General features: G+C 49.0%; 1 protein-coding gene and 1 pseudogene across 8 annotated transcripts in view; one reads left to right on the top strand and one right to left on the bottom strand.

Moving 5' to 3' along the window:
* RGS3 (regulator of G protein signaling 3) overlaps positions 1–27,725 on the bottom strand; it is a 243,266-nt gene that overhangs the window by 104,954 nt on the left and 110,587 nt on the right. For 6 of the 7 annotated variants that reach the window (XR_014714330.1, XM_084650181.1, XM_084650185.1 and 3 more), the window contains 2 exons: positions 20,430–20,620; positions 11,467–11,550 (listed from right to left, as the gene is read on the bottom strand). Coding sequence is in view for 6 of the 7 variants with exons in the window: in XM_084650181.1 (XP_084506307.1) it covers positions 11,467–11,550; positions 20,430–20,620 (275 nt within the window). In the remaining variant the exon portion in view is untranslated. Of the gene's footprint in view, positions 1–11,466; positions 11,551–20,429; positions 20,639–27,725 lie in introns of all 7 variants that reach the window. The other variant, XM_084650188.1, reaches the window with a different exon arrangement.
* Positions 12,618–18,695, top strand: LOC311531908 (inorganic pyrophosphatase pseudogene; annotated as a pseudogene). The gene is made up of 2 exons: positions 12,618–13,534; positions 17,669–18,695. The product of its transcript is annotated as an inorganic pyrophosphatase pseudogene (transcript).

Raw genomic sequence — 27,725 nt, 5'->3', positions numbered from 1 at the left:
CCACCTGCGGAAGTGAAGAAACAGATTGATAGAGCCAGAAGAGTTCCCAGAAGTCACCTTCTACAGGACAGGCCTAACAAAGAAAATAACAGAACGCCACTAGCCGTCACCTTCAGCCCCCAACTAAAACCCCTCCAACGCATTATTAAGGATCTATAACCTATCCTGAAGGATGACCCAACACTCTCACAAATCCTGGGAGACAGGCCAGTCCTTGCCTACAGACAGCCCCGCAACCTGAAGCAAATACTCACCAGCAACCACATACCACACAACAGAATCACTAAACCAGGAACCTATCCTTGCAACAAAGCCCGTTGCCAGCTGTGCCCACATATCTATTCAGGGGACACCATCACAGGGCCTAATAACATCAGCCACACTATCAGAGGCTCGTTCACCTGCACATCCACCAATGTAATATATGCCATCATGTACCAGCAATGCCCCTCTGCCATGTACATTGGTCAAACTGGACAGTCTCTACGTAAAAGAATAAATGGACACAAATCAGATGTCAAGAATTATAACATTCATAAACCAGTCGGAGAACACTTCAGTCTCTCTGGTCACGCGATTACAGACATGAAAGTTGCAATTCTTCAACAAAAAAACTTCAAATCCAGACTCCAGCGAGAAACTGTTGAATTGGAATTCATTTGCAAATTGGATACAATTAACTTAGGCTTGAAGAGAGACTGGGAGTGGCTAAGTCATTATGCAAGGTAACCTATTTCCCCTTGTTTTTTCCTACCCCCCTTCCCCCCCAGACGTTCTTGTTAACCCCTGGATTTGTGCTGGATATGGCCCACCTTGATTATCATACACATTGTAAGGAGAGTGGTCACTTTAGATAAGCTATTACCAGCAGGAGAGTGGGTTTGTGGGGGGGGGGGGGGTGTGGGGGGGTGGTGAGAAGATCTGGATTTGGTCTGGAAATGACCCAACTTGATTATCATTCACATTGTAAGGAGAGTGATCACTTTAGATAAGCTATTGCCAGCAGGAGAGTGGGGTGGGGGGAGGTATTTTTTCATGCTTTGTGTGTATAAAAGATCTTCTACACTTTCCACAGTATGTATCCGATGAAGTGAGCTGTAGCTCACGAAAGCTTATGCTCAAATAAATTGGTTAGTCTCTAAGGTGCCACAAGTACTCCTTTTCTTTTTGCGAATACAGACTAACACGGCTGTTACTCTGAAACCGCACTGAGTCACTGTTCACACATGCAGTGAGGTTCTGAGAGATGAGGTAGAGAAGAAGAGGCAGATTTCACTAGGCCGATGTTCTAATAGATTTCAGGTTCTAACAGAACTCCGTATGTTGTGTCAGTGTTTGACTCTGATACTGAAATCAGTGGCCTTGCTACAGTCCGTTTTCCTTCCTGCACGCAGGTTTGGTTTTGTGGAGTTCTCAGGAGTGCAGAGCTATGAACCTCGCTTTAGCTTACAAATAAAACTAGCCTTGTGTTTGCTTCTCTTACTGAACAGCCAGAGGCCCTCCCCTGCTCCCAACACACACACTCGCTAGTACCCACACTCACCCCCTCAGGGGTTGGCTTAATTATTAACTTCAAGACCAACACAGTACAAACCTCACCCTAAGCCTGCTTCTGAATTTGGCTTGTTCCTAGGGTCACTCCCTGCGGATCCCTCCATCCCTGGCCCTAGTTCACTCTGCCTTATAAGGAGACACTCCAGCACTGCTGTATCTTTCAATGGGGCTAACAGGAAACAACGGAGACCAGGAAAAGTCAGCAAAATCACTCTAGCTCCATGTGTGGGGTCATAGGACATAGGAATTTCCAGACTGGATCAGACTCATTATCCACCTGGTCCAGCCTCCTGTCTCTGGCAGTGTTAGTACCAGCTGCTTCAGAGGAAGATGTGAAAACCCAATAGTGGTCAGATGGGGGATAATGTGACCTTTGCATTAGGTCTCTAAGGGTACATCTACAATGGAATAAAAGACCCGTGGCATGGCTGTGGCTGACTTAGGTCAGCTAACTCAGGCTTGCTGAGCTCGAGCTGCAGGGCTAATAATTGCTGTATAGACATTCGGGCTCAGGCTGGACCCCGGGCTCTGGGGCCCACATCCTCAAGGGGTCCCAGAGCCTGAACATCTACACAGCAGTTTTACAGCCTCGCAACCCAAACCCCACAAGCCTGAGTCAACTGACCAAGGCCAGGGGCAGGTGTTTAATTGCAGTCTAAACGTATCCTAACAGTTAGAAAGTGGCTCACGCCCTGAAGCCTGAGGATTGATGTCCCTTCCAAAATGTTTATTGTCATTAATCATAACAACTCTGGATGTTCTTGTTATCCATAGAAATGTCCAACCTCTTTTTGAGTCTTGTTAAATTCTTGGCCTCAGCAAGTTCCTGTGGTAAGGAGTTCCACAGTCTAATAACGTGTTGTATGTAGAAGGGTTTCTGTTTATCAGTTTTTAATTTGTCACCCTTTAATTTCATTGAATGCCCCCTTCTTCATGTGTTATGAGACTGCGAAGAGAAGTTCCCAATCTCCCTTCTCTAGACCATTCGTTACTTTACATGCTTTTATCATGCTGACTCTTATTCAATCTCAATTTTTTCAATCTCTCGTCCTGGGAGTTTTTCCAGGCCCCTCGTCATTCTCATCATCCTTGGACCAAGAGTCTGTCACACTCCCCAAGAAAAATATTACTGTTATTTTGCAAACACACATCCCTTTAAGTCCAGTGAACACAAAAACAGAAAAGCACTTCCTTTAAAGTAGAGCTGCTCACAAACTGAACTTTCCATTCCATGGGAAACTCCAGCATTTGAAATACTTATTTTATTTTTGTTTCAAATTGGAATGAAAAGCTGCAATTTCAAAATTTCCCACGAAACAAAATTTCAAAAAAATTCCAATTCAAAACCATCAAAATATTTCATTTTGCTAATGTTGATTCTCTTCCTTTCAACTATTTTATTAAAATATTAAATATAATATATTTTCTATGTAGTATTAAATATCACACAAAATATTATAAAATTAATATTTTAATGATATTAAAGTCTAACCAAAATGAATAGAAACAATAAACTCAACACAAAATGGTTTAACCGTATTGAAAATGACAGTATTTTGACAATATTGAAATGAAATGAGAAAGTCAACATGAAACATTTCATCTTTTCCTCTGGAAAATGCCCTCCCAGGTGGAGGAGGAGGAGGGCAGAGCACTGACTCTGAGCTCTGGTCAGGCAGAGGCCAGTAGAGACTTTGGACAGAGCTGTTTCAATGGGGTGCAGGGGGTGGAAGCTGGACTGGAGAAGGTCTGGGAAGCAACCAGAGGGGTACTCCAGACACAGGTTGGAGAAGGTGAATTCAAGGATCTGAAAGGGAAGGGGAGATGGAGCAGTAAATGGAGAGGCAAGGAGGTGAAGACAGAGACAAGAATATCATTTAGTTTAGAAGCCAAGCAGATTTGAACTGAAGATCAAAGAGGCACAAACACAAGAACATACAATGCCATTTCACAGTCACTTTTCCGAGCAGACCTATGCTTCAACTGGGAACACGGAAAAATTAAAATTCAATATGTAGAGAAAACAAGAGTAGAGACCAGTGCAGACTACACAGGAGGTGTTTATACCAGACAGGAGAGGAATCCAACACAGACTACAAAGGAGGCATTTATACCAAACAGAAGTGGAGTCCAGTGCAGGTTACACAGCAGGCGTTTATACCAAACAGGAGCGGAGTCCAGTGCAGGTTACCGTGGAGTCCAGTGCAGACTACACAGGAGGCATTTATACCAGGGTGCAAGTGTCCAGGTGGCTCCTGGTTTTCAGAAGGTGGTATTCTACTTTACACCAAAGGCCACACACATCACAGAGAAATGGTTTGTAAAATTCCCTCCATCTTCCTCGCAAACCCCATGGCAAAGTAAGGGCAGGGTGAACCCTCCAGGTGACTAGGAAAGTCTAGCCCCCTGAAAGAGGTTCCTCCTGCAGAGCTAGGAGAATGGCAAACACTTGGAGGAGGGAGCATTCCGGAAGTTAGGGGTTAGATAGTTACATGACATTGTACAAGGTACCTGCATTTGGGCTAGTTCTTTTCTTGAGCATGTAGAGAAATAAGCTGGCCCTGGAGCACAAGCAAAGCATTTCCCAATGATCCTCAGACCAGGGGTGCTATCCTTCTGTTCAGCGAGCCGAGGGCTGGCTGACCAGCAGCAGCGGCTGGGACTGACTCAGCACTTTCATGCAGGATTCTAACTGTTAACAAGGTGGGTCAACAGAAGAGCTACCCAACTGCTCCAGTGAGGCCCCGGGCGAGGGGATGGAAGGAAAAGACACACATCTCTCCCGAATGGTACTGTCACTGCTGTGACCCGCAAAGCAGAGGTGCTCAAGCTAACAGTTTCCTGCGTGGTAACGGGGCACAGAGGCGCACAGAGTTTCCTGGGAAAGGTCAGACAAGACCATGATGATAATGCAGCCTGCATAACACAGGACGGAGAATTCCACCCGGGGCTTCCCGCATCATGCCCATATATGATGGCTGAGCTAGAGCAGAGCTCTTAGAAGAACACATCCAATCTTGAGGATGATCTAAACACAGTTTTTGTACCAACTGAGCTATATTGCTATACAAACTGATCTGAGTTTGTCTGGGAGGGTCATGGATAGGGGAAGGGTAAGAAGGGGGTCTGGGGTAGGGAGGGGAAGGTGGGGGGGCCAATGAGGCAGGATGGCAGTGTGGGGGAGGGGAGGGGAAGATGTGGGGGTCTCAATGAGGCGGGATGGCGGGGTGGGGGTGGGGAGGAAGGTGGGGAGTGTCACTGAGGTGGAATGGCAGGGTGGGGGTGGGGAAGGGAAGGGAAGGTGGGGGGCATCAATGAGGCGGGGTGGCAGGATGGGGGTGGGTAGGGAAGGTGGAGATGTCAGTGAGGTGGGATGGCAGGGTGGGGATGGGAAGGTGGGGGGATGTCAGTGAGGCGGGATGGCAGGGTGGGGGTGGGGAGGGGAAGTTGTGGGGTGTCAGTGAGGCGGGATGGCAGGGTGGGGGTGGGGAGGGGAAGTTGTGGGGTGTCAGTGAGGCGGGATGGCAGGGTGGGGGTGGGGAGGGGAAGGTGGGGGTGTCAGTGAGGCAGGGTGGGGTTGGGGAGGGGAAGTTGTGAGGGGTCAAGGAGGCGGGATGGCAGGGTGGGGGTGGGGAGAGGAAGGTGGGGGTGTCAGTGAGGCGGGATGGCAGGGTGGGGGTGGGGAGAGGAAGGTGGGGGTGTCAGTGAGGCAGGGTGGGGTTGGGGAGGGGAAGTTGGGAGGGGTCAAGGAGGCGGGATGGCAGGGTGGGGGTGGGGAGGGGAAGGTGGGGGGTGTCAGTGAGGCAGGATGGGGATGGGGAGGGAAAGGTGGGGGGTGTCAGTGAGGCAGGATGGGGATGGGGAGGGGAAGGTGGGGGTGTCAGTGAGGTGGGATGGCAGGGTGGGGGTGGGGAGGGGAAGGTGGGGGCTGTCAGTGAGGCGGGATGGCAGGGTGGGTGTGGGGTAAGGAAAGTGCGGGGATGTCAAGGAGGCAACACGGCAGGGTCAGGGTGGGAGGGGAAGGTGTAGAGCGATTGAGTCTCTGGCCCAATCGGACTTATTAAGCAGGACGGAATTGCCATGAGTTGCAGTTACTGAGAAGCTTCCTTTTGAAACCTCTCCTGGAGTTCAGTAGGTCCGTCTGACCCTTTGTCCCAGCTGGGCCCAGCTACCCCACTCCCAGCTGGACCTGCCACCCCCAAGTGCTGGGATCTTGCAGCGCAAAGCGGCGACGAATGATCTGAAGAGAAATCCCTTCTTGTGTCTCCAAGAGGGGGGACCGGGCCATGCTGTGCGCTCCAAGTGCAGGGTTTCCGGCTGCCCTGAATGGAATTCCTGATGGCTGGGAAGGCAGGAAAAAAAGAGGGGAATGGGTGGAGCCTGTTATAGCATCAATGGCTGCCTTCAAGGGCATTAGGGAATGAGCCAGACAAAGGCAAAGTACATCTAGGTTCCTCTGCAAAACAGGCTGCAGCATTCTGGATCCTCTGGCTGGAGGCTTGTTGGGGGGATTTCGGAAGACCATAAAAGCGGGAATTGCAATACAGTCTAGACAGGATGTGCGTAAGGCCTAAACAAGGATTGCACCAGAGGTAGGGCGAGAGAAAGGACAGATTCTGGCAGGGCTCCAGAGATGGAGACAAATTCCCTCCTACAGGAGATGGAGGACAAAGAGCTTCGGATTCCTGGCTTTGGAAGTGCCAAGTTATGGCCCAAGTGAAGGGGGTGATAATGGAGTCAGGGAGGAAAGGCAAAGCAGTTCATTTTTAAATCAAGATGCAGGAATTCAGTCTCTGCCAGCTGCCCCATAGCTTCCCGCTCCTGAATGATTCAGAGCCCAGGCAAACTGAGGGATCAGAGAGCAATGCCCACACTGGTGACAGGCATCTGCCGCTCAGAACTGGTGTCCTAGGCTGAAACAGGTCAGGGTTAGAAGAGAAAGAGGGCAGAGGGAAACAGGCACACTGCAGAGAGGAGAGGGGATTATCTAGTAAATGACAGCGGACCAAAGAGTGAGATAGAGAAGGCCAAGGGCTGCCCTAAGATCAAGCCAGGCGGGAAGAGAGGTGTGATATTCTATACCTTGGGGGAGCGTCCTGGAACCCCCATATTCCCCATTTTCATATAATCATGATCTTACATCTAAAGCATGCCTTGTAAGGTATCAGGGGAAAGGTTATGATCTGCTGAAAGTCATTTCTCTATCCCTATATGTGTATCATTAATGCATATGAAGTTATGAGATTGTGTTGTATGGTTGTCACTAAAATATGCTGTAAGTTGGGGAATCAGCCAGATATTAGCTCCCCAGAGGCAACAACAAGGAAAGTAACCAACACCCAGGCAGGGTGTCAACCAAACCATCAACAGCCATTGTCCATTGTCCAGCAAAGGAGCTACAATGCAATGGGGATGGCTCAGTGGTTTGAGCATTGGCCTGCTAAACCCAGGGTTGTGAGTTCAATCCTTGAGGGGGCCATTTAGGGATCTGGGCCAAAAATTGGGGATTAGTCCTGCTTTGAGCAGGAGGTTGGACTAGATGACCTCCTGAGGTCCCTTCCAACCTTGAAAGTCTATGACCTGCATGAGGCCACACCAGGGGGATTGCTCAACCTTGCTGGGAGAGACTCAGCAATACCCCACAGACATGCCTGGACTTGTGTTTTCCAAGCGCATGGTCTGAGGGTATAAAACAGACACAGTGGCCACATGTGGGGCTTTTTATCCTGCCCCCACCTATGCTGGAAGCAACTAAGACACCCAGAAGACAAGACTCCAACAGAGGAGATTGGCCTGCAATATGAAGGACTGCAATATCCAGTGGGGTGAGAAAAACTGCTCCATCTAGTTGTTGCCCAGTCAAATAGGCTTGAGAGTTTAGACTGCGTGCTTATATTTTATTTCTTTTGGTAACTAACTCTGACTTTTTGTCTATCACTTAATATCACTTAAGATCTACCTTTTATAGTTAATAAATTTGTTTAATTGTTTATCTTTACCAGTGAGTTTGTATGAAGTGTGGGGAAACTCTGCTCAGGTCTGACAAAGGCTGGTGTATATCCACTTTCTATTGATGACGTGGTGAACCAATTAATAAATCTGCACTGCCCATCTTGAGCAGTGCAAGATGGTACATTGCTGGGGTACAGTGCTGGGAGCTGGAGGGATTTGACTCTGGTGCCTTTCTCTGGGTGATTCATGAGTGGCTCTGAGAGCATTCATGCAATATAGCTGGGTGTGGGGCTCCACAGGCAGTTGTGCTGAGTGATCACAGCACCTGGCAGGGTTTGCTGTTGGTCAATAGCAACGCATTGTGAGAGACAGCCCAAGCTGGTGAGAGTTTGGGGACACAGCGGTCCCACAGTCCCAGGCTACACCCTGGGGGGATCCCGTCACGAGAGGGACCCGTGACTCTATAGTATAGGGTAAGACTCTGCTCTTGTGCATGCCACCATAAATTGGACATGAAAGGTTTAAGACGACAAACAGATACTCTCAGTTCCACTGGAGAAGGGAGGTCTCCAGCTTTCTGAAGGGATGCGCTGCACTTGCTTCCAGCCCTGCTAGGTCCCAGCAGATCTAGATTAGTTCATGGAGGATAAGCCCATCAGTGGCTATTAGCCAGGATGGACAGGGATGGTGTTCCTAGCCTCTGTTTGCCAGAAGCTGGGAATGGATGACAGGGGATGGATCACTTGATGATTACCTGTCCTGTTCATTCCATCTGGGGCACCTGGCTCTGGCCACTATTGGAAGACAGGATATTTGGCTAGATGGACCTTTGGTCTGACCCAGTATGGCCATTCTTATGTTCTTATCAGATCTTAGAGCGGGGATGTTACTGAGCATGAGCAAGCCGTTCGATCGAATGCTAAGTGATGTAAAAATCTTACTAGTTATGATCCTCCTCTCTCAACAATGCAGCTAGCTAGGCTAAGAACTGCTTCTAGATGCTGCTGCACACTGTGCCAAACACGGCAGCTCAGTCTTCCAAGGCAGCTGCTGCCAACCTGTCCCCTCCCACCTCATTAGTCCTATCACTCCACCCTCCAGAGCCAGGCTCCACGGCCCTCAGCCACATACTCTTCTCTCTTCCCCCTGGCCAGGTTTAGCAGATGGCACGGCCCCAAGTGCAACATGATTCCCAACCATCTCTCCTGCACTCACACCCAGGGCACACTTCTTTCACGGAGATAACTCTGACTTGGAGATCCCACTCTCATCCCCTAGACATGATAGACCAACAGGACCCAATTGTTCTCTGGCGCCCTCACTCTGACAGAGCTTGGACATCTACAGCAGGGGCCCCAAAATGGCTAACAAGAGCCACTTGGCTATGGTGACAGAGACGCACATTTCTTCTAGCTAGAAAAGCCTCAGCGTGACCTTCTCCATGTTCCCATCTACTTCCACGTCCTGCCCCCCTCACCTTCGCCAGCCGGAAATGGCAGCTCAATGACACAGGGTTAGCTAACGTTTTGCTGCTCTTGTAGACCTTTGAAATGGAACCAGAGACAGGCAACTCCAATCAACCCAGAGTGGGCATCAGGGCTGTACTAAATCATTGCCCCACAGAGGGGTGGGGGGGAGGTAAATATTACGACAGTGCCTCCCCACCCATACAGGAGCTTCACTCCCACAGCCGAGTGCTCCACTGATGCTGCATATACCTGCACTTGCTTGGGGGGCTCTGTAGCCCTAGAGGAGCTGTGGCAGTGCAGGACATTTGAGGCACAGGCAGGGCAAGAGTCTAGCTGCAAATCAGTGATGAGTTTCCCAAGTTAATGACACAATTTTCCAGTGACTTTCATGGAAAGACCAATGAATCAGATCAGAAAGATGGAAGAATTATGTTTTGAACACCAGAGAGAGAGAAACAGGAGCAATTTAACCGAGCTGAACCACACAGATGCCTGTGTGCCATTGGCCAGGAGTGAGGCCATGGTTTTCTGAGACTCTGCAACCAGCCATCCAAAAACATGGAACACAAAAGGATCTGAATAGTAAAGGAAAAGGGCCCTCCGTGGCTGCATGGACATGCCACAGAATTTTGTGCAGCCAAACAGGTCACCGAGCATCCAAGTGACTATACATGTATCAGCCAAGCTGGAGGAAGTACGGATTTTTCCATTCATAGCAGTTCCAAAAAAATCAAAACATAATTTCAGTTTGGGCTGAACGGAAACCAAAACTTTTGGAGTTTCCTGTGAAACTAAGAAGCCGAAAACGTTTCATTTTGGGTCGAAAGAATTGATTTTTAATAAAAGCAAAGGGACTGAAGGGCTGGATTCACAAAACCCATCTCAAGAAGATGGCAGTGATGCTGGTGCCCCGTTTAGCCCAGTAGTGAAGACACTCACCTGGGATGTGGGAGACCCAGATTCTAATCCCTGCTAGCAGGAACTTGAACCCAGGTTTCCCCCCTGCCAGGTGAGCACCCCAACCCCAGGCTGCTGAGTATTTGTGTGGGGGGGAGGGGGGGCTCTCATTCTTTCCTGTTGAGGCTGTCCCACTTTTTAGAAACGCGGGACTAGTTGCTGGTCAGACAGCATGAGAACAACTCCGACTTGGCGGGCAGGGAGCTCCGTTTGGGGGGTACCTGGGTCCAGTCCCTACTCCAAGGAGTATTTATACAAACAGAACAGCTTTAACAGGACAGACCCACCCCCAGAGACGCTCCTAGCCAGTGGTTAGGGTACTCGCCCGGCGGAAAGGGGAGACCTGGATTCACGTCCCTTCTCCAGAGCAGGAACTTGAAGATGGGTCTCCATACACCAGGTGAGTGCTCTAACCACTAGGCTGAAGGTTAGGGGGTGTGGGAGTGCCCAGGTACCTCTTCCTCTGGGGAGGCTGGTATAGAAATCTAGCCCAAAAAATTGAAGGGAGATGTTTTGTTAATGTCAAAAGAGTTCATTTCAGCATTTCCCATTTAAAATTATTGTTTTATCATTTTAATTATAATTATAATGTTCATTTCAACCAAAAAATTTCCCCAAAATTGACACAAATTTGAAAAATGTTTCAGTCGACCCAAATCTACATTTTTTGCCAACCAAAGATTTTGACGGAAACCTTTCTACCACCTCTACTCATTACGGTAACTGGGCAGGAAAAGAAGGGTGCTCCACATGACGGTGTTTCAAGCAAAATCATCTAAGATAAATTACACTTAGCCCCATGCTTTCACGTCAGGCATAGACAGGTTAATAGAGCCCAACGAAACTTAGACAAACCTCTTCTTCAGCTTCAAATACTTGGGGTTTGCAACCCCTACATTTTGGATCCAAATGAAGCCGAAGCAAAACTCAGCTAAAATCACCTGATTCCCCTGGTTTGGCTGTTGAGCCTTCTGATGTACACAGCCTGGCTCAAGCATGTAACCACCCTGGTCTGTTTGTCAGGGTTTTTCACACCCCTCCTGATAACGCCACAGGCACAAAACACAGCAAGTGAGGAGGGGCCAGGAGTTAGGAGAGGGCATATTTCCCCTTTCAGGACCTACACTTACCAAAAACCAAACCATGGTGAAATCGAGGTATGGTTTCTCTTGAAACCTGTTTTGGTTTCTCCTGTTTTGGGAGCTTCCACAGTGCACAAAGGTTCCCAACCCTACCCCCAGGATTAGGTCCTGCGCCAACAGTTAAGCAGAAACAAAAACCTCATGACTTTTAGGCAAATGACTGGCATGTGTTTGCCATGTGTCTGGTGCCATCAAAATGGATGCGAAGAAGAGAAGACTTCCAGCAATTGCTGTGGCAGTTAGTCTATCCCAAGATGAACTGGCTCCATCTGTTTTTGAATTCCACTGCAATGAAGGCATTTTAAAAGTCAAACATTGACCTTTTCAATCTAACACATTAGATGCGTAGGAATGAGCACAATAACCATGTTAGGAGTGACTGAAATTCTCACCTTTACAGTCCTGCTTCTGCCTTCATGAAGCAGCAGCTCCTCTGACAAAAGGAGAGTCCGGACTGGGTTGCAAAGGTCTAGAGGCTAAACATTTGAAAAAAAAGAAAAAAAATCCAGAACGTCAACTCGAAATGAGAAAGTTTCCCATGAAACCTGTGTTAACTCTCCACCCCCCAGAAGCTCTTTGCCTTTAGTTTAAGTTGTAAACCACTGAAAGTGAAGCAGACATGAGCTGCCCTGTTACAGCACATCTCTCAAGGATGGAAACTCTGCAGTCCAGCCAAGTGATAAAAGGGAGGGAAAAAACCCTCACATTTAACACCTATGTCATGTGAAGCTATAAAAAGATTATCAGCAGCTTCTGCTTCTCTGTACATTATTTTTTCTGCAAAGTGTGGGCTTGCCTGTGGCGGCTCCGAGAGCAGGAAGCACAACCACAGCAGTAGCCCACCCCAGTCTCATCTAGCTTCAACATGAATACGGGGAGCTACATATTTTTAATTGATTAACTTCATTAGCAAGATTAAGCGACTCTGGGCAGGGTGCCTTCTCTCCTTCTGTGCTGCAGTGGACTTTGGGCTACATAGCCAACTCTGTAGGGGCAACTTGCTTTGACAACGGAGAAGCCAAGAACTCAAAAAAAAAAATCCATTGCTCTGATTGCTGCACAATGCTGACAAAACCAGCTTCTGAGACAATACAGTGCAGAAGAGCATTCAGAGTGGTGTAACTGCTGCCTTGAACGGGACTTTGCTCTGCAAAGCCTACAAAGCCTACAAGATAAAATACTGCAAAGCATAGAGGCAAAGTCTGAACTCACTGAAAGACACTGTCATTAAAATCCGTTTTAAAAGTGTGGGAACATTTCAGAGTGAAACCAAGAGTCACTAACTTGGAAAGACAATAAAACAGTAACAAAGCCCCAGCTGTGTTCTTACTTAAAGACAAATCATGAATGCACCCATTGTTTGGGCATGGTGAGTTCAGATAACGCATGCAATACACGTGAGTAGTTGTGCTGTGGAAGGCAGTGATAGGGAAGGGAACTTGTTTTGAAAACTAGATTATGCAACTGGTTGGGCTCATCCCAGAAGCTGCACACTGAGTCAGCATGGTGTGTACGAGTGCTATGCCAGAAGCTGTATGCACCTATGTTCAATCCATATAAGCAGGCAGGGCTGAGGAACAAGTGTGTCTCAGACAAAGGAATGCTGGTTTACCTGCCTGCCAAGATCTCCCTAAGGGGCTGGTGCGGTGTGTGTCAGTTTGTCTCCTTCGCTGCTGGTGGCACCACGGTCAGCTACAGCGTGAAGGAGAGCGCTACCCCCAACAGCCTGGATACCAGCTCTTCTTCAAAAATGATAAAGGACACTACATTTCACCATTCCATGATATTTCAGTATATCCAGTTGCTGGCAACGTGTTCAACATGGTTGTGGAACTACCTTGATGGACAAATGCAAAGATGGAAATTGCAACAAAGGATCCTCTAAACCCAATTAAACAAGATGTAAAGAAAAGACAGCTGCGTTATGTTGCTAATGTATTTCCCCACAAGGGCTATATCTGGAATTATGGTGCTATCCCACAGACATGGGAGCATCCAGGACATAAAGATGAAAATACTGGCTATTATGGAGATAACGATCCAATTGATGTGTGTGAAATTGGAAGCAATTGGAAGCAAGAGGAGAAGTAATTAAAGTGAAATTTAATTACTGGGCACAATTACTGGGCACAATGGCACTGATTGATGAGGGGGAGACAGACCGGAAAGTAATAGCAATCAATATTGAAGACGCTGAAGCAGCCAACTATAACAATATTGATGATGTCTGAAAGATGAAACCTGGATACCTAGAAGCTACAGTGGACTGATTTAGAAGGTACAAGGTACCTGATGGGAAGCCAGAAAACCAGTTTGCATTTAATGGAGAATTTAAAGACAAGGACTTTGCTATTAACATCATCAAAAGCACTCATGAACACTGGACAGCTCTAGTATCTAAAAAAACAGATGGAGGAGCAATCAATTGCGCAAATACAACTGTGTCAGACAGTGCCTTTTGTATTAGGGTACGCCTACAGCACGAAATTATTTTGAAATTATTCTATTTGAATTTTCGGAAGCGATTTTATACATTCGGTCTTCTGTGTCCCCACTAAAGCGTGTGAATTCGGCGAAGTGCGTCCACAGTACCAAGGCTAGCATCAAACGTCAGAGCAGTGAACTGTGGGTAGCTATCCCGCAGTCCCCGCTGCCCATTGGAATTCTGGGTTAATTGGAATTCTGGGTTATCCCAGTGCATGATGGGGCAAAAAAATTCTCGTGGGTGTTTCTGGGTGTGTGTCGTCAGTTGCACCTCCCTTTGTGAAAGCTACGGCAGACAATTGTTTCGTGCCTTTTTGGAGTGCAGATGCCATACTGCTTTCAGCAGACGGTGGACCGCTGCTCTCCTGCTACTATGAATCCACCTCTCATTTCCTCTCATCTTCCAATGTAATCTCTACTATCTACTCTTTCTCTTCCTCTTCAAATGCTTCCGCTGCCAACTCTGCTCAGCCATCGTGAACCAAGCAGCACAGCTTCCGCCACCAACTCTGCTCTCCCGCTATTGCCACACTTCCAAACTTCTCCATGTTGTCTGTCCTGGGCTCCCGCCTCCATGAAAGCTACAGAAGACAACCATTTCCCACCTTTTTTAGGCTATCGTGAACTGAACAGCACCTCTTCCGCTGCCACTCTGCTCTCCTACGTTTTGCGCCCTTTTTCCAGGATTACCCGTGCAGGCACCATAGCCATGGAGCCCGCTCAGATCTCCGCTGCAGTTTTGACCATTGTAAAAACCTCGTGCATTATCCAGCAGCATGTGCAGTACCTACAAAACTGGGTGAGGAAGCAACGACAGCACAATTACAATAGTGATGAGGACTTGGACACAGACGTTCCTAGAAGCACGGCATGTGGCAATTGGGAGATCTTGGTGGTGTTGGGCCAGGTTCATGACGTGGAATGCCGATTCTGGGCCCAGGAAACAAGCACAGACTGGTGGGACTGCATAGTGTTGCAGGTAAAGGATGATTCCCAGTGGCTGAGAAACTTTCATATGCATAGGGCCACTTTCATGGAACTTTGTGACTCGCTTTCCCCTGCCCTGAAGCGCAAAGACACCAAAATGAGAGCAGCCCTCACAGTTGAGAAGCAAGTGGCCATAGCCCTGTGGAAGCTTGCAATGCCCGACAGCTACCGGTCAGTTGGGAATCAGTTTGGAGTGGGCAAATCTACTGTAGGGGCTGCTGTGCTGCCAGTAGCCAATGCAATCATTGACCAGCTGCTATCAAGGGTAGTGACTTTGGGAAAAGTGCAAGTCATAGTGGATGGCTTTAATGCATTGGGGTTCCCTAACTGCGGCGGGGCGACAGACGGAACGCATATCCCTATCTTGGCCCCGGAACACTGGGACGGCCAGTACATAAACCGCAAGGAGTACTTTTCCATGGTGCTGCAAGCACTGGTGGATCACAAGGGACGTTTCACCGACATCACCGTGGGATGGCCGGGAAAGGGGCATGACGCTCGCATCTTCAGGAACTCTGGTCTGTTTGAACAGCTGCAGGAAGGAACTTACTTCCCAGACCAGAAAATTACTATTGGGGATGTTGAAATGCCGACAGTTATCCTCAGGGGCCCAGCCTACCCCTTAATGCCATGGCTCATGAAGCCATACACAGGCACCCTGGACAGTAGTAAGGAGCGGTTCAACTATAGGCTGAGAAAGTGCAGAATGGTGGTAGAATGTGCGTTTGAATGTTTGAAAGCGCGCTGGCGCAGTTTACTGACTCGGTTAGATCTCAGCACAACCAACATTCCAATTGTAATTGCTGCTTGTTGTGTGCTCCACAATATCTGTGAGAATAAGGGGGAAACATTTATGGCGGAGTGGGAGGTTGAGGCAACTCGTCTAGCAGCCAGTTTCACACAGCCAGAGAACAGGGCGATTAGAAGAGAGCAGCAGGGCGTGCTGCCCATCAGAGAAGCTTTAAAAGCCAGTTTCATGACTGGCCAGGGTACGGTGTGCCAGTTGTGTTTGTTTCTCTTAAAGTTACCCGCTGCCTATATATATGAAAGGAAATAAAGTCACAATTGTTTAAAAACTGTTCTTTATTATTTGTTGCACAAAACACTGAGAGAAATCAGAAGCTAGACGGGGGAGGGAGGGGCATTGGTTTAGGAGGGTGGAGGAGGAGGGAAGGCCAAGTCCAGAAACCAAATCAAAATTTAGGATATGCCAGCTTTCTGTTGCGTGTGCAATCCTCTGGGGTTGACTACGTAGCCTCCCCCGCCCCCTGTGTTCTTGGGCATCTGGGTGAGGAGGCTATAAAACTTGGGGATGAGGGAGGGTGGTTATACAGGGGCTGCAGTGGCAGCCTGTGGTCTTGCTGCCTTTCCCACATTAGATCCACCATACAGCGGAGCATGTCAGTTTGCTCCCCCATGAGCATGACCATAGCATCCTGCCTGCTCTCATCGCACACGTCCCTCGTCTCTTCGTATTCAAGTAACGCTTTATGCGACTCCGCAATTGTTTGCCTCCAGGCATTCAGCTGGGCCCTATCAGTGTGGGAGGACTGCATGAGCTCGGCAAACATGTTATCCCAAGTTCATTTTTTCCGCCTTCTAATCTGGACCAGCCTCTGGGACGGAGTAGATAGGGGCTGCGTTGAAACATTTGCACCTGCTGTGGGAGAAGAAAAAAGGAGGGTAGTATTTTAAAAGATACATTTTAGAGAACAAAGGGGACACTCTTTCTCAATGAAACAGGCAATTCATAGTACACAGCACATGTTCTTTCTGTACAAGGTCGCATTTTGCCTCTTATACTGAAGTGCCTGCCACTTTGGTGTGAGTAAGCCATCGCATGCGGCCAGGCAACAGAATTCAGCTTGCAGGCAGCCATGGTAAGCCCTAGGGGCATGCGGCGTTCTGCTTCTTCCACATTCATTTCAATGCTTTCAACCAGCCGGGCCCCCTTTCCCATAGCAAGCAATGCTTGGTGGGTTTGCCATATAAAAGGAGGGCCTGTGGGCTCTCTGGGATGATCGCTTCACACAACACCCACCCCCCAAAACACATACACCACATAGCTCCGATGAGGCTCTGAGCAGGGATGAGCTCTTTAAACTAAACGCAAACAGCCCAGGACGGCTGGGTTTCCCCACCACCCTGCACCCCCCACTGCATGGCTCCGATCAAGCTCTCACTCACCAGAAATGCCTTCTCCAGGGTCATGGTCCAAGAGCATGCCTTGGGAGTGGGGGAGGCTATTGGCTCCAGCGTTAAGACTAGTTCCCGGCTAGGGGGGAAAACGGATTCCCCACTTGCTGCCTGTGCACTGTCCTCCTCCTCCTCTTTGTCCTCCAAAAACTCATCTTCCTCGCTTCGTGCTACTCCCCCCTTGCAGGTGTCCACGGACAGTGGTGGGGTACTGGTGGCGTCACCCCCCATAATTGCATGCAGCTCACGGTAGAAGCAGCATGTATGGGGCTGTGACCCAGAGCACCCGTTCGCCTCCCTGGCTTTTTGGTATGCTTGCCTAAGCTCCTTGATTTTTGTACGACACTGCTCTGTGTCCCTGGAGTAGCCTCTTTCTGTCATGGCCCTGGAGACTTTAGCATACGTATTTGTGATTCTTTTTTTGGAACGTAGTTCTGCCATAACAGATTCGTCTCCCCAGCATGCGATGAGATCCAGTACCTCCCGTTCAGACCATGCTGGAGCTTGTCAGAGAATCCGGGACTGCGTGGTCTCTTGTGATGGTGGACGCTGCATGGTCGCCTGTGATGGTGGACTGTGCTGACGGTTACCTGTGCTGATGGTGACCAAACAGGAAATTCAAAAGTTCCCAGGGCTTTTACTGCCTACCTGGCTAGTGCATCGGAGTTGAGAGTGTTGTCCAGAGCGGTCATAAGGGAGCATTCTGGGATAGCTCCCGGAGGCCAATAACGTCGAACTGCATCCACAGTACCTGTAACCCGGAACTGCGATCTCGATTTTAGCGCTACTCCACTTGCCGAGGTGGAGTACAGAAATCAGATTAAACAGCCCTTTAAATTGAAAAAACTGGTTTGGTCGTGTGGACGGAATCAGTTTTATTTCGAAGTAACTTTGCTAATTCCAAAATAACTGCGTACTGTAGACCAGGCCTTAGTCAAGAATCTGCTAAAGCTACTTTGGAAGCAGTACCACCCTGTGGAACTCCCAATACAATACCACCTGAAGTGGACAAGTGGTTCTATTACCAGAAAAACTAAGACCTAAAGGTGCATGTTGAAATGCCTACCTTTCTCCGACCAGAAAGCCCTAAGTGGGGGGAAAAAAATGAGAAATACTAGCTTACAGTTCCAGAGGAAAAAATAGTCTTGTCTTATAGATAACTTATTATAACAGAATTGCATATCTACCAATAATGTGGCATGTTCAAGATGTACCAAAGACATGTGGAGAACTAAAAACAATCATTTTGTAAAAGAGCAGCTTCATGTGCCTTAATATGTATCTTTGTACATCACAACAGTAGTTGTTCAACTCAACTGTGTATAGAATGCTTGATGGGTGTTCACTGTATTTTAGTAAGAAATAAAATTATTTTGCTGAAAAAAAAAAGAAAAGATCTCTGGTGTAACTCAAGCACTGCAAAAACCCAGACACAATGGCAGCTGCAGGTGACGCAAGGCAACAAGAAAAGCCAGGTTAAACTGAACACAGCGGGGCACCAGCCCTCTGGAGAACAAAGGTATGGGAGATTTAGGGGACTATAAGTAGGGAAAAGGCATGTTGTTATCAGGGAGGGAACAAAGAGGTTAGGCTATTTGTAGCCACAGTGAATACAGTGGATCCCAGCCATGTGGCATGGCGACGCTGAGAGGGGATTTGAGGTGTGAAACTGCCTTGGACAAGGATGGTCCCCTGTTAAGTTTTAGCCACTAGAATGCAGGTTCTATTTTTGTTTTATTTGTAACTATTTCTGTTATCTCATCTTAGGATCACTCAATCTCTGTTCCTTTTTAGTATATTTACTCCTGGTTTTACTCCATGCAGTATATTGAAGTGTGACTCCTCAGCTGATCCAACAGGCTGGTGTGCATGCTGCTCTTCGCAGACAGCAGACATGGTAACTGCTGGGAGTGCCCTGTGACCAGGGGCTGGAACTGCGGGGGTCACTTTTTAAGGAGCTTTGGGGACTGGAGTGCACCTGAGGTTAACCTGCAAGGCAAAGTGAAGGCTGACAGAGCTTTTAAGGCGTTTGTTCAGAGACTAACAGACTGGAGTGTCAGGTGGATGATGCACAGTTTAGCTCCACCAAGTCCCTCTTCCTCTGCGGCAAGGGGTAACAAGATGACTCACAGTCCTGAACTTCCTGAGAGGGCATCACAACAGGATTCCCTTAGGTTTTCTGGGACCAAATCCAGGACTATTCAGTTATGAAAAGCTGTGCAGTACCACCTGGGCATAAGCAGGAGGTAGAAGCCTTAAAACCAGCTCTGATAATCAAATTCAGAGCTAAACCGCAAGATCAAAGTTTGTGGAATTGGGAAGTTACCTCTTCACCCTACCATACATCTACATCCTGATGCCTGTCTTGATGTGCTTTGATTTTAGGGCTGCCAAGTGACAAGACTATATGAAATTCCTGGTTACATTCCCAGCTGCAAAAGTGTACCTTGCAGCCACGAGCAGAAGCCAGGTCATTCAGTACCTTCCGTAATGAGAACTTGGTGGTCGAAACCCCGGCTTGACTGGTCAGGATTCCCCCAAATGGCTCAAGCAGCCAAGCACCAAAGGTGGAAAGCTGCCCTTTTACAATGTAAACCACAGAAGCTAGAGAAGGGGAAGTCCAATGCAACAGCAAGTCCATCCCCTTACAAGGGCAGGACATAGTTCCCTAGAGAGGCACTGCATCTGATACTACACTGAATGCTAGACAATGCTAGGAGGGGAAAGCTGAAAAAGATGAGGGATCCAGTTCTTTGGTACACATTGCATGAAGGGTTTCTTTCCCTTCTCTGACAGTCATCACTCTATAGTCTATAGTCATCACTCACACTCTGGCACTGAACTCTGTGCTTCCTGCCAAGAGGCTGTGCTTGGCCATGCCATCCCTGAGTGCAGCACAGCACTTGGACAAGGGTTCTTTTCCCACAGCCAACAGCTCAGTTCCCTGAGCAAGAACTTTTGATGAAAGTTGATTCTAGCGGTAAATGGTGGCTTACGAGTGGGTCTTTGAGGCACAGAGGTGAATGGAGATGTTAAAGGAAAAGTATTTTCCACAGTGGGATACAGATGTGAGGCACGTTCCCTGGTGCAAAGGGCAGGAAGCACTGCAATATGTTAGAGTAACTGAAGTTACCATGTACAGGAGAGAGTCTGTGATACATGGGCTGCCTTTGGGACACACCAGGCTGGGTAACCAGGGAGAAATCCGATTTTTTAATTTAGCTATTTAAATTACGTTTTTCATTTTTAAAAATAAGCCTGCTTAAAATGAAATCTGAATTTAATACAAAATATGTTAAGGGCTGAACTTCTTATAACTTAGTTGTGAATGTGAAATGGGGTTTGATAAGAGAAGTTTACGTATCCAAAACATTTAAGGTTGTTTTGTTTAATCAAAATAAATGTTATGTACAGTTTTGTGAGTTTAATTAAATCCTTGTTACCATCCTAATGCAGTTTGCCACAATTCATGAGCCAAAAGTTAATTGTCTCATAAATAAGCAATACATCATTCCCCATTTCTAACATACTAAATGTACAATTAATAAGAATCTGACAATGTTAAGCTATATAATCGATGATTTAAATCCAGGCTTTGCACTTGGTGATTTAAATCTCCCTGATTTCAGTCAATCCCCCCCAGCCCATACAGCCTGGTTTCCAGATGTGCCAGGAAGGGCCAGCTTACCTGCACAAAGACAGGGAACACAAGCACTTTGGGGGCCAGTGTCACATAGGTGCCATAGCTGGAGTGCGGGATATGAGGCCTCACAATGGTGCAGTTCTGGTAGTTCCCATAGCTCTTCATAGTTTGCACTGTCTTCATCAGCCTGGATTTCCGCCCAGATCCCGTATGGGATTTGCATTTCCCTGCATTTCCTGGGACCGTGAGAAACCAAAAGAAAGCAAAGGAGAGAGAGCGAGAACTGAATTTCCACGGGTCTAGTCCACTCTGTCATTATAATTCCTGACATCGCTGATAATGCAAAGGGGAGTAACTCGAACTGAGAACTGCAGGGAATCGGTCTCTTTGCTATCATAACCACTCAGCATTATAGTGCATGGAGCTGCAATACTAGCTGAGTGAGCGATGCTTTGTGTCTAATCAAAGATTAACCAAAACATGGGGCCAAATCCTCACCTGGCATAAACATTTAAACCAGCTGAGGATCTGGCTCTATGGATTTACACACACACACACAGAGCACAGTTTGATACAAGGATTTTATCAGCACTGATGTGAAATGGTCGCATTACTCATGAACAGCAAAATCCCAACTAAATGCCAATAAAAGCCAGTCAGTAGCCCAGCATGCATCTTGTATTTTGTACACACCGTATGTTGTCAAAAATATTTTGCAAATGTTTTCAAGTTTTAAAGAACGTAATTGGCATTATTTGTTGTATGTGTCCAATGGAGCAGGGCTCAAACTTATAAAAACTAACAAATGCAAAACAGCTCTAAACCCAGAGGTGAAAGTAAGCTGGTACGCCCCGCCCTGGTACTGCATACGGGCAAGCCGTAGAGGCCAGTTATATGGGCTCGTGGCTCCAGCAATATTGAGGGCCCGGGGACCTGGCTCCACCAATGTTCGGGGCCGGGTCTCCCCCCTGGTCCCACCTGCTGCCCCCCCACGCCTCCCTCGAGTGTCCCCTGGCCCCCCCTTGCTGCCCCCGTACGCCTCCCTGGGTCCCAGAGCAGAGCGTCCCTGTCTCTCCCCTGCAGCTCCATGCTGCCTCCCTGCATCAACTGCCGCCGCAGAGTCCTAGGGCCCCCCATCACCCACTGCCAGGGCAGGCTGCCCTTCCCCCTCAGACCCTTTCATTTTCCGGCGGGACCCTCCACCAGTACAGCCACCCCTCATACCCGCAGTCACCGCTCCTGCCCCACGCTGGGCAGGGGCAGCCCCATCCCCCACCCCCAATGAGGCTATACTGAGAGGCAGCAGCAGGGGACGAGGTGCACATGTGATGGCAGCCCCCGCCCCCACTGCACCCACCACAGAGGAGGCAAGGGAGAATGACAGTGCTGGGGGTGAGTGTGCTGCTGGGGGGGAGAAGGGGGCCCCTACCCCAGAGCTCGCTGCTGTCGGCGGGGAGAGGGCTGGGGGGAGTCCTCCTCTCTGGCTCCAGTCCCAGGGCATCCTGCCTGCACCCCAAACTCATCCCCAGCCCTGCCCCAGCCCAGAGCCCACACACCAGCCAGAGCCCTCACCCCCCCCCAGCACCCCAACCCTCTGCCCTAGCCCTGAGCCTCTCCAACACCTCAAACCCCTCATCTCCAGCCCCAGCCAGAGCCCTCATCCCCCCTGCACCTTAACCCTCTGCCTCACCCCTGAGCCCCCTACCACACCCCAAACCCCTCATCCCCAGCCACACCCCAAACCCATCCCTAGCCTCACCCCGCAGCTCTCACCCCGGCACCCCCTCCCATCCCCAAACTCCCTCCCAGAGCCTGCACCCTACACTCCTCCTGCACCCCAGACCTCCTCCCCCACCCAAACTCCCTCCCAGAGCCTTGGGCAGGTGGGAGGTGGAGTTTGAGGGAGGCAGAGTTTGGGCAGGGGCAGGTTCTGGGCAGCACCAAAATTTTTACAAACCTGCCACCGCTGCCAGCAAGAGCTGGTGCACCATACCGGGGCGGACTGGCTTCCCCTGTTGGCAATTTAAAGGGCCTGGGGCTCCCAGCAGCGGCTGGAGCAGCGGCTGGAACCCTGGGCCCTTAAAATTGCCACCAGAGCCCCGCTGCCAGAGCCCTGGGGTAGCGGCAGCAGGGCTCGGGTGGCGATTTAAAGGGCCCAGGGCTCCTGCCGCTGCTACCGCTCCGGGCCCCTTAAATCGCTTCTGTAGCCTCGATGCCACTACCCCAGGGCTCCAGGGACGACTTCAAGGGCCTGAGGCGGCAGAGGCAGCGGGAGCCCTGGGTCCTTTAAATGGCCCCCGGGGTCCTGGTGGTGGGGCTCCGGCAGCTATTTAAAGGGTTCAGGGCTCCCGTTGCCTCTGCCGCTCCGGGCCCTTTAAATAGCCGCTTGAGCCCTGCCACCGCTAGCCCAGGGCTCCAGCAGCAGGGTTTCGGGGATGATTTAAAGGGCCTGAGGCTCCACTGCGGCAGTGGCAGCTAGAGCCACGGGCCCTTTAAATCATCCCCGAGCCCTAAGCCTCCCAGCCACCTCTGCAGCTGGGAGTTCAGGGGGTGATTTAAAGGGCCCGGGGCTCCCAGCTGCTGCTACCACAGCCCTAGCCCCGGGCCTTTAAATCCTGATTTAAGGGTCCTGCCTCTTCCGGTAGAGGCCCCACCCCCTCCTCAGGACCCCAGAGTACCAGCAAGTCCCTTAAGTTACTTTCACCCCTGTCTAAATCTGAGCATAAATAGCTATTCTAGACCCACAACTGTCCCACACCTTGGGACCTTATTCCCATTGCTAAGCATGGACACTCCTCTTCTCAATGGGATAAAGAGTCATAGGGTTTAAGGCCAGAAGGGACCATTAGATCATGTAGTCTGATCTCCTGTATATCCCAGGCCACCAACACCACTCAGCACCTGCACACTCAACCCAACAACCGAATTGAGACCAAAGTATCACAGCCTGCAGGAGACTAGACTTCTGGCCAGGAAATGATTAAGTGAGAGATACCCAGATAATCCTGGCAAGTGACCCACATCCACATGCTGCAGAGGAAGCCAATCACCCCCCACCCAGACACTGCCAACTCGACATATGGTGATCAGTGAGACAAGGAGCATGTGGAAGAAGAACCAGCCAGCCACACCCCTCAGAGAGAGAATCCTCAGTGCCACCACAGAGCACCAGCTCACCCGGTCCAATGTCCCATCTCTGGCGGGGCCAGCCCTGATGCTTCAGAGGAAGAAGGTAAGAAAAAAAACCCAGGCCTAGCCCTGCTGGACTTTAAAGCTGTGAAACTGTTTCATACAGAAATCCTGTCCCTGGTCCAGAACTGAATCTTGCTCAATCCTAAGGTATTTGGGGCCAAGGAAACGGATTTCACATTATAGGGAGAAGAAGTAAACATTCTCAGGTGGTAACTTTTTAAACTGCAGCTCTGAGAAGCTGCTCAGGGTTGGAGATGCCAGAATAAATGTCAGAAAGATGGATTTGTAAATATATTCATAAGTATATGAATGACCCCAGGCCTCTTCAAAGCGATCCCGTGGCTATTACAGCTGCTCAGACTGGTGACTGTATATTGCGGTGACGACCTTGTGAATCAGAGTAGCAGCACCCAGCCCATGCAGTTTCAGTTTTTAAGCGTTGTATTTCACCTTCACGTTCAGGAAATCTGACCAACCTCATTAGTTTTCTCTTCTGGCCCTTTTCACTGGAGAAATCCATTATCCTCATCCAGAAAACAGGATTACACCAAAGCTTTCTTTGCAGCCGCCTGCTTCCATGACCCAGTACAGTGATTGCTTTTCTCTGCATATGGACTTCACAGTCTGGCAGCTCTCCGAAGTGCTGTTTCAAGCCTGCAGTACTACAGTCCCAGGTTTCCGGGTCAGAGACAGCACATGGCCTGTCATGCCCTTGCCCTCACTCTGGGAACTATTTTTAAACATCAGATGATCAACGTGCATTTGTTCCATGCTGGTCTCTTGTCAGGACAGTCCCTCCCCTGTTCTTTTGTAAGCATACAGGCATTTCCAGCATGCTCAGACATGCGGACAGGTACAGGAGTTGGTGGTGCCCTGCGTGTGCTGTGAGATGGTTCGGGGGCTGCTTTGCTTAGATATCAACCCACTCTTTCCTCACTAATGGCATAATTTAGACAGATCAGAACCTTGCAGATTTCTGGGAGCATTTGCCCACACCCACAATCGGAGGCCTGGGTGCAGAGAAGCAAGAGACCTGCACTATACAGCTGAGGGGGATTAATGCAATCTAGAAGCCTATCTGTGTCATCCCTCCCTCTGCATGAGTAGGTGTAACCCCTTTAACTTTTCCTTCTGATACTTGTTTTACAGCTCTTCCATCTGGTTACCTCAGGAATGCCCAAGGGGCACAGGACAGTGGCAGGGAGGGGAGCGGATCATTCTCAATTAGCCAGAGACAGGAGCATACCGGAGCCCACAATCCAAACTCACCCAAACTATCTCAAAAAGAAAAGGAGTACTTGTGGCACCTTAGAGACTAACCAATTTATTTGAGCATGAGCTTTCGTGAGCTACAGCTCACTCCATCGGATGAGCTGTAGCTCACGAAAGCTCATGCTCAAATAAATTGGTTAGTCTCTAAGGTGCCACAAGTACTCCTTTTCTTTTTGCAAAGACAGACTAACACGGCTGTTACTCTGAAACCAAACTATCTCAGCACACTTCCCTAATCCTTGCAAGACTGTGCCCTACACACTCTCTTTCAACTGGCCAAGACCTGGGAGTTGCAACACCATCCCAAACTCTCCAGCTGAGTCTTCCTCATAGCGACAGGAGCTTCTTTAGAACATGACAGTCAGAACTGATTGCAGTCCATTGCCTGGGGGAACTTACACACAGCCTGTGGTACAGTGCTGGGGTCACTGCTGAGCACAGGCTCTAACTGATGGAGTTTCATGGATCTTTTACTGGTGTGCAACACTCTGGCATTTTTAGGTGAGGCTCTCATCCTAGCAGTAGCTGCACTGGCTGGAGAATGAGTTAATTGCCTTCAGAATGCCCCCTGTAGAGGTCAGCTGTTCTGCTTTCATTTAGCATGGTTGCTGGTTGCAAAGCTCCATGTCTTGCTACAGATTAAATTAATGCCATTAATAATACTAATGATAGTAGGACAGCTCCTGGCTGCAATGGGCATAGATAGTAATATGGCCTTCCAGTTAATTACATCTTTGGGCACTGCCTTGGACACACCTTCCACCTGTGCGCAAACCACATGGAAATGGGACGATTTCCTCTGCCTCAGGTGTCAGCACAGTCTAAAGGTGACTGACCCCACAGAACTGGGGGTCAAGAGAGCTGTCCTCTAATGCCAGCCTGCCTCTGACTCATGAGTGACCTTGGGCAAGTCACAGCCCCCGGTTCCTCAGTTTCCCCTTTTGCAAAATGGGAATAACAACATGCACCTTTCTCTGTAAAGCACTTTGGGATCAATAGGTGGATAGTGTTAGATGAATGATAGGTGATTTATGGGGGAAACTGTTCTTTTCCGTCAACTAAACACCTCAAATCCTGGCACAGTTATACCTAAATGAGAATCTACCAGCCACAGTGCAATGCACCTAGCTTTCACGTCAGCTGCATTCCCAAATGTTTCAGAGTGGCCAGCTGCCAGATTCATTCATCTGTCAGCAGAAGACACTGTGCAGGTGACTCAGCCTGGAAAGCAGCGTGAGTGCATGTGGGACAAATGCTATGGTAAAGTAAGTATGCCATGCCGTTGTAGCCGTGTTGATCCCAGGGTATTAGAGACAGCTGTTACAGTAGGTGGTGCTCTCAATGTGTCACTGAACAGATGCATTCAGGTACTGCACAGCTGAGAACTGCTCTTACCCAGTCAAAGATCCGGCCTCAGTCCAAACCACCCCAGAGCTCACAGTTAGCATTGAGCCTGCTCCAGAAGGAAGGAGCCACCAACCTCCCCCATCACACAGGAATAATCCAAGGGCTAAGGCTGCAGAAATAGCTAATGGCCTAAATGTTGCTTTTGCGGGACAATGAACACGGCTACTAATAACCCTGCTTTAGAGCTGTCAGCCACCGTTTCGGAACCTTCTCAGAACTACCAGCAGCGAGCTGGCGTGTGACAAAGATGTGGGGCAGGGGAGTTCCTTGCCTACCAAGAAGCAGGTAGCTCTGAAAATGCAATGCCAGGGTGCTGCCTGTTTGGGGAGGGAGGAGACTGCCAGTCCGCCTGGCCCATGGTTACAGTGTCAGAGGGGAGATTAAAGCAGGGCTGTCAAGCTGGGGGAAGTTGTAAAATATTTCCTACTGATAATGTGTTATTTGCTGTCCCCCTGGCCTTGGGGGGTGGCTGACAACAGAGAGAGCCTTTGGAAAGCCTCCCTGTGACGTGGGGCCACTGAAAGCACTGGGGAGATAAAGGGGGACCCAGACCCATCCCAGGGATCTCAGCCTGCCAGAAGTGAATTCTCATCACAGCTGCAGCACATCACTGGACAGAGTGCAGAAGCTGCCACCCCCCCGTCACCCGAAGGAGCCAGAGCAGCCACTGTACCCCAGGGCAGGGCCCAGACCAAGGGCCTTTGAGGCTGGGAATCTAAGTTCTGTGTCGAGGTTTTAGGGCAAAACCATTGCCAAAGGGATCTGACTGCATTTCTCTGTAAGCCAAAAGCTGCTGCCCTAGTCCCTGTGGATGCTGCCCCTTCTGTGGCTGGTGTTCCACATAGACCAGGGAGAGGACCAAGCAGGCAGAAATCTCCCAGGCCAACCATTAAGTCAAATGAGACTCCAGGGAGTTACTAGCAAAGGAATCTTGCCTAAAGCAATGTCCTGCTGTTAGAGCCTACTGCTTGTGTGCAGCAGCGTCAGTACTAAATGGCTGCATAGGCTGCAGTCCCTCCAGTTGCCAGTTCATGAATCCAGCCATTTCTGCATTTTCTGCTCCTGCTTTTGCATTGTAGCTGAAGCCCATAACTGTCCTGTATAGAAACAGGCCAAAACACTCCTGCATAAGGCCATGGAGTAGATAGGGCCTTTTCCAAACTAAATACACTAGTCTAACCAACATTATAGAAAGGATGTGGAGCAACTGGAGGGGATCCAGATGTGAGCGACAAAGATGATGAAAGGGATGGAACACAAGCCATACGAGCAAAGGCTGAAGGAGCTGGGTATGTTTAGTTTGGAGAAGAAGAGATTAAGGGGGAACATGACAGCAGTCTTCAAATACTTGAAAGGCTGCCATAAAAAAGATGCAAGAGAGAACAACTTTTCTCCTACATAGGGCAGGACAAGAGGCACTGGGTTCAAACTACAGCACAGCAGACAATACACTAGCACTTTTTTCAATTA

This window comes from Lepidochelys olivacea, assembly GCF_965140295.1.
Source record: "Lepidochelys olivacea isolate rLepOli2 genome assembly, chromosome: 16".
Taxonomy (NCBI): Eukaryota; Metazoa; Chordata; order Testudines; family Cheloniidae; genus Lepidochelys; species Lepidochelys olivacea.
Note: the sequence above shows the minus strand (reverse complement) of the source record. Positions and strands in the feature narration are given on the sequence as shown.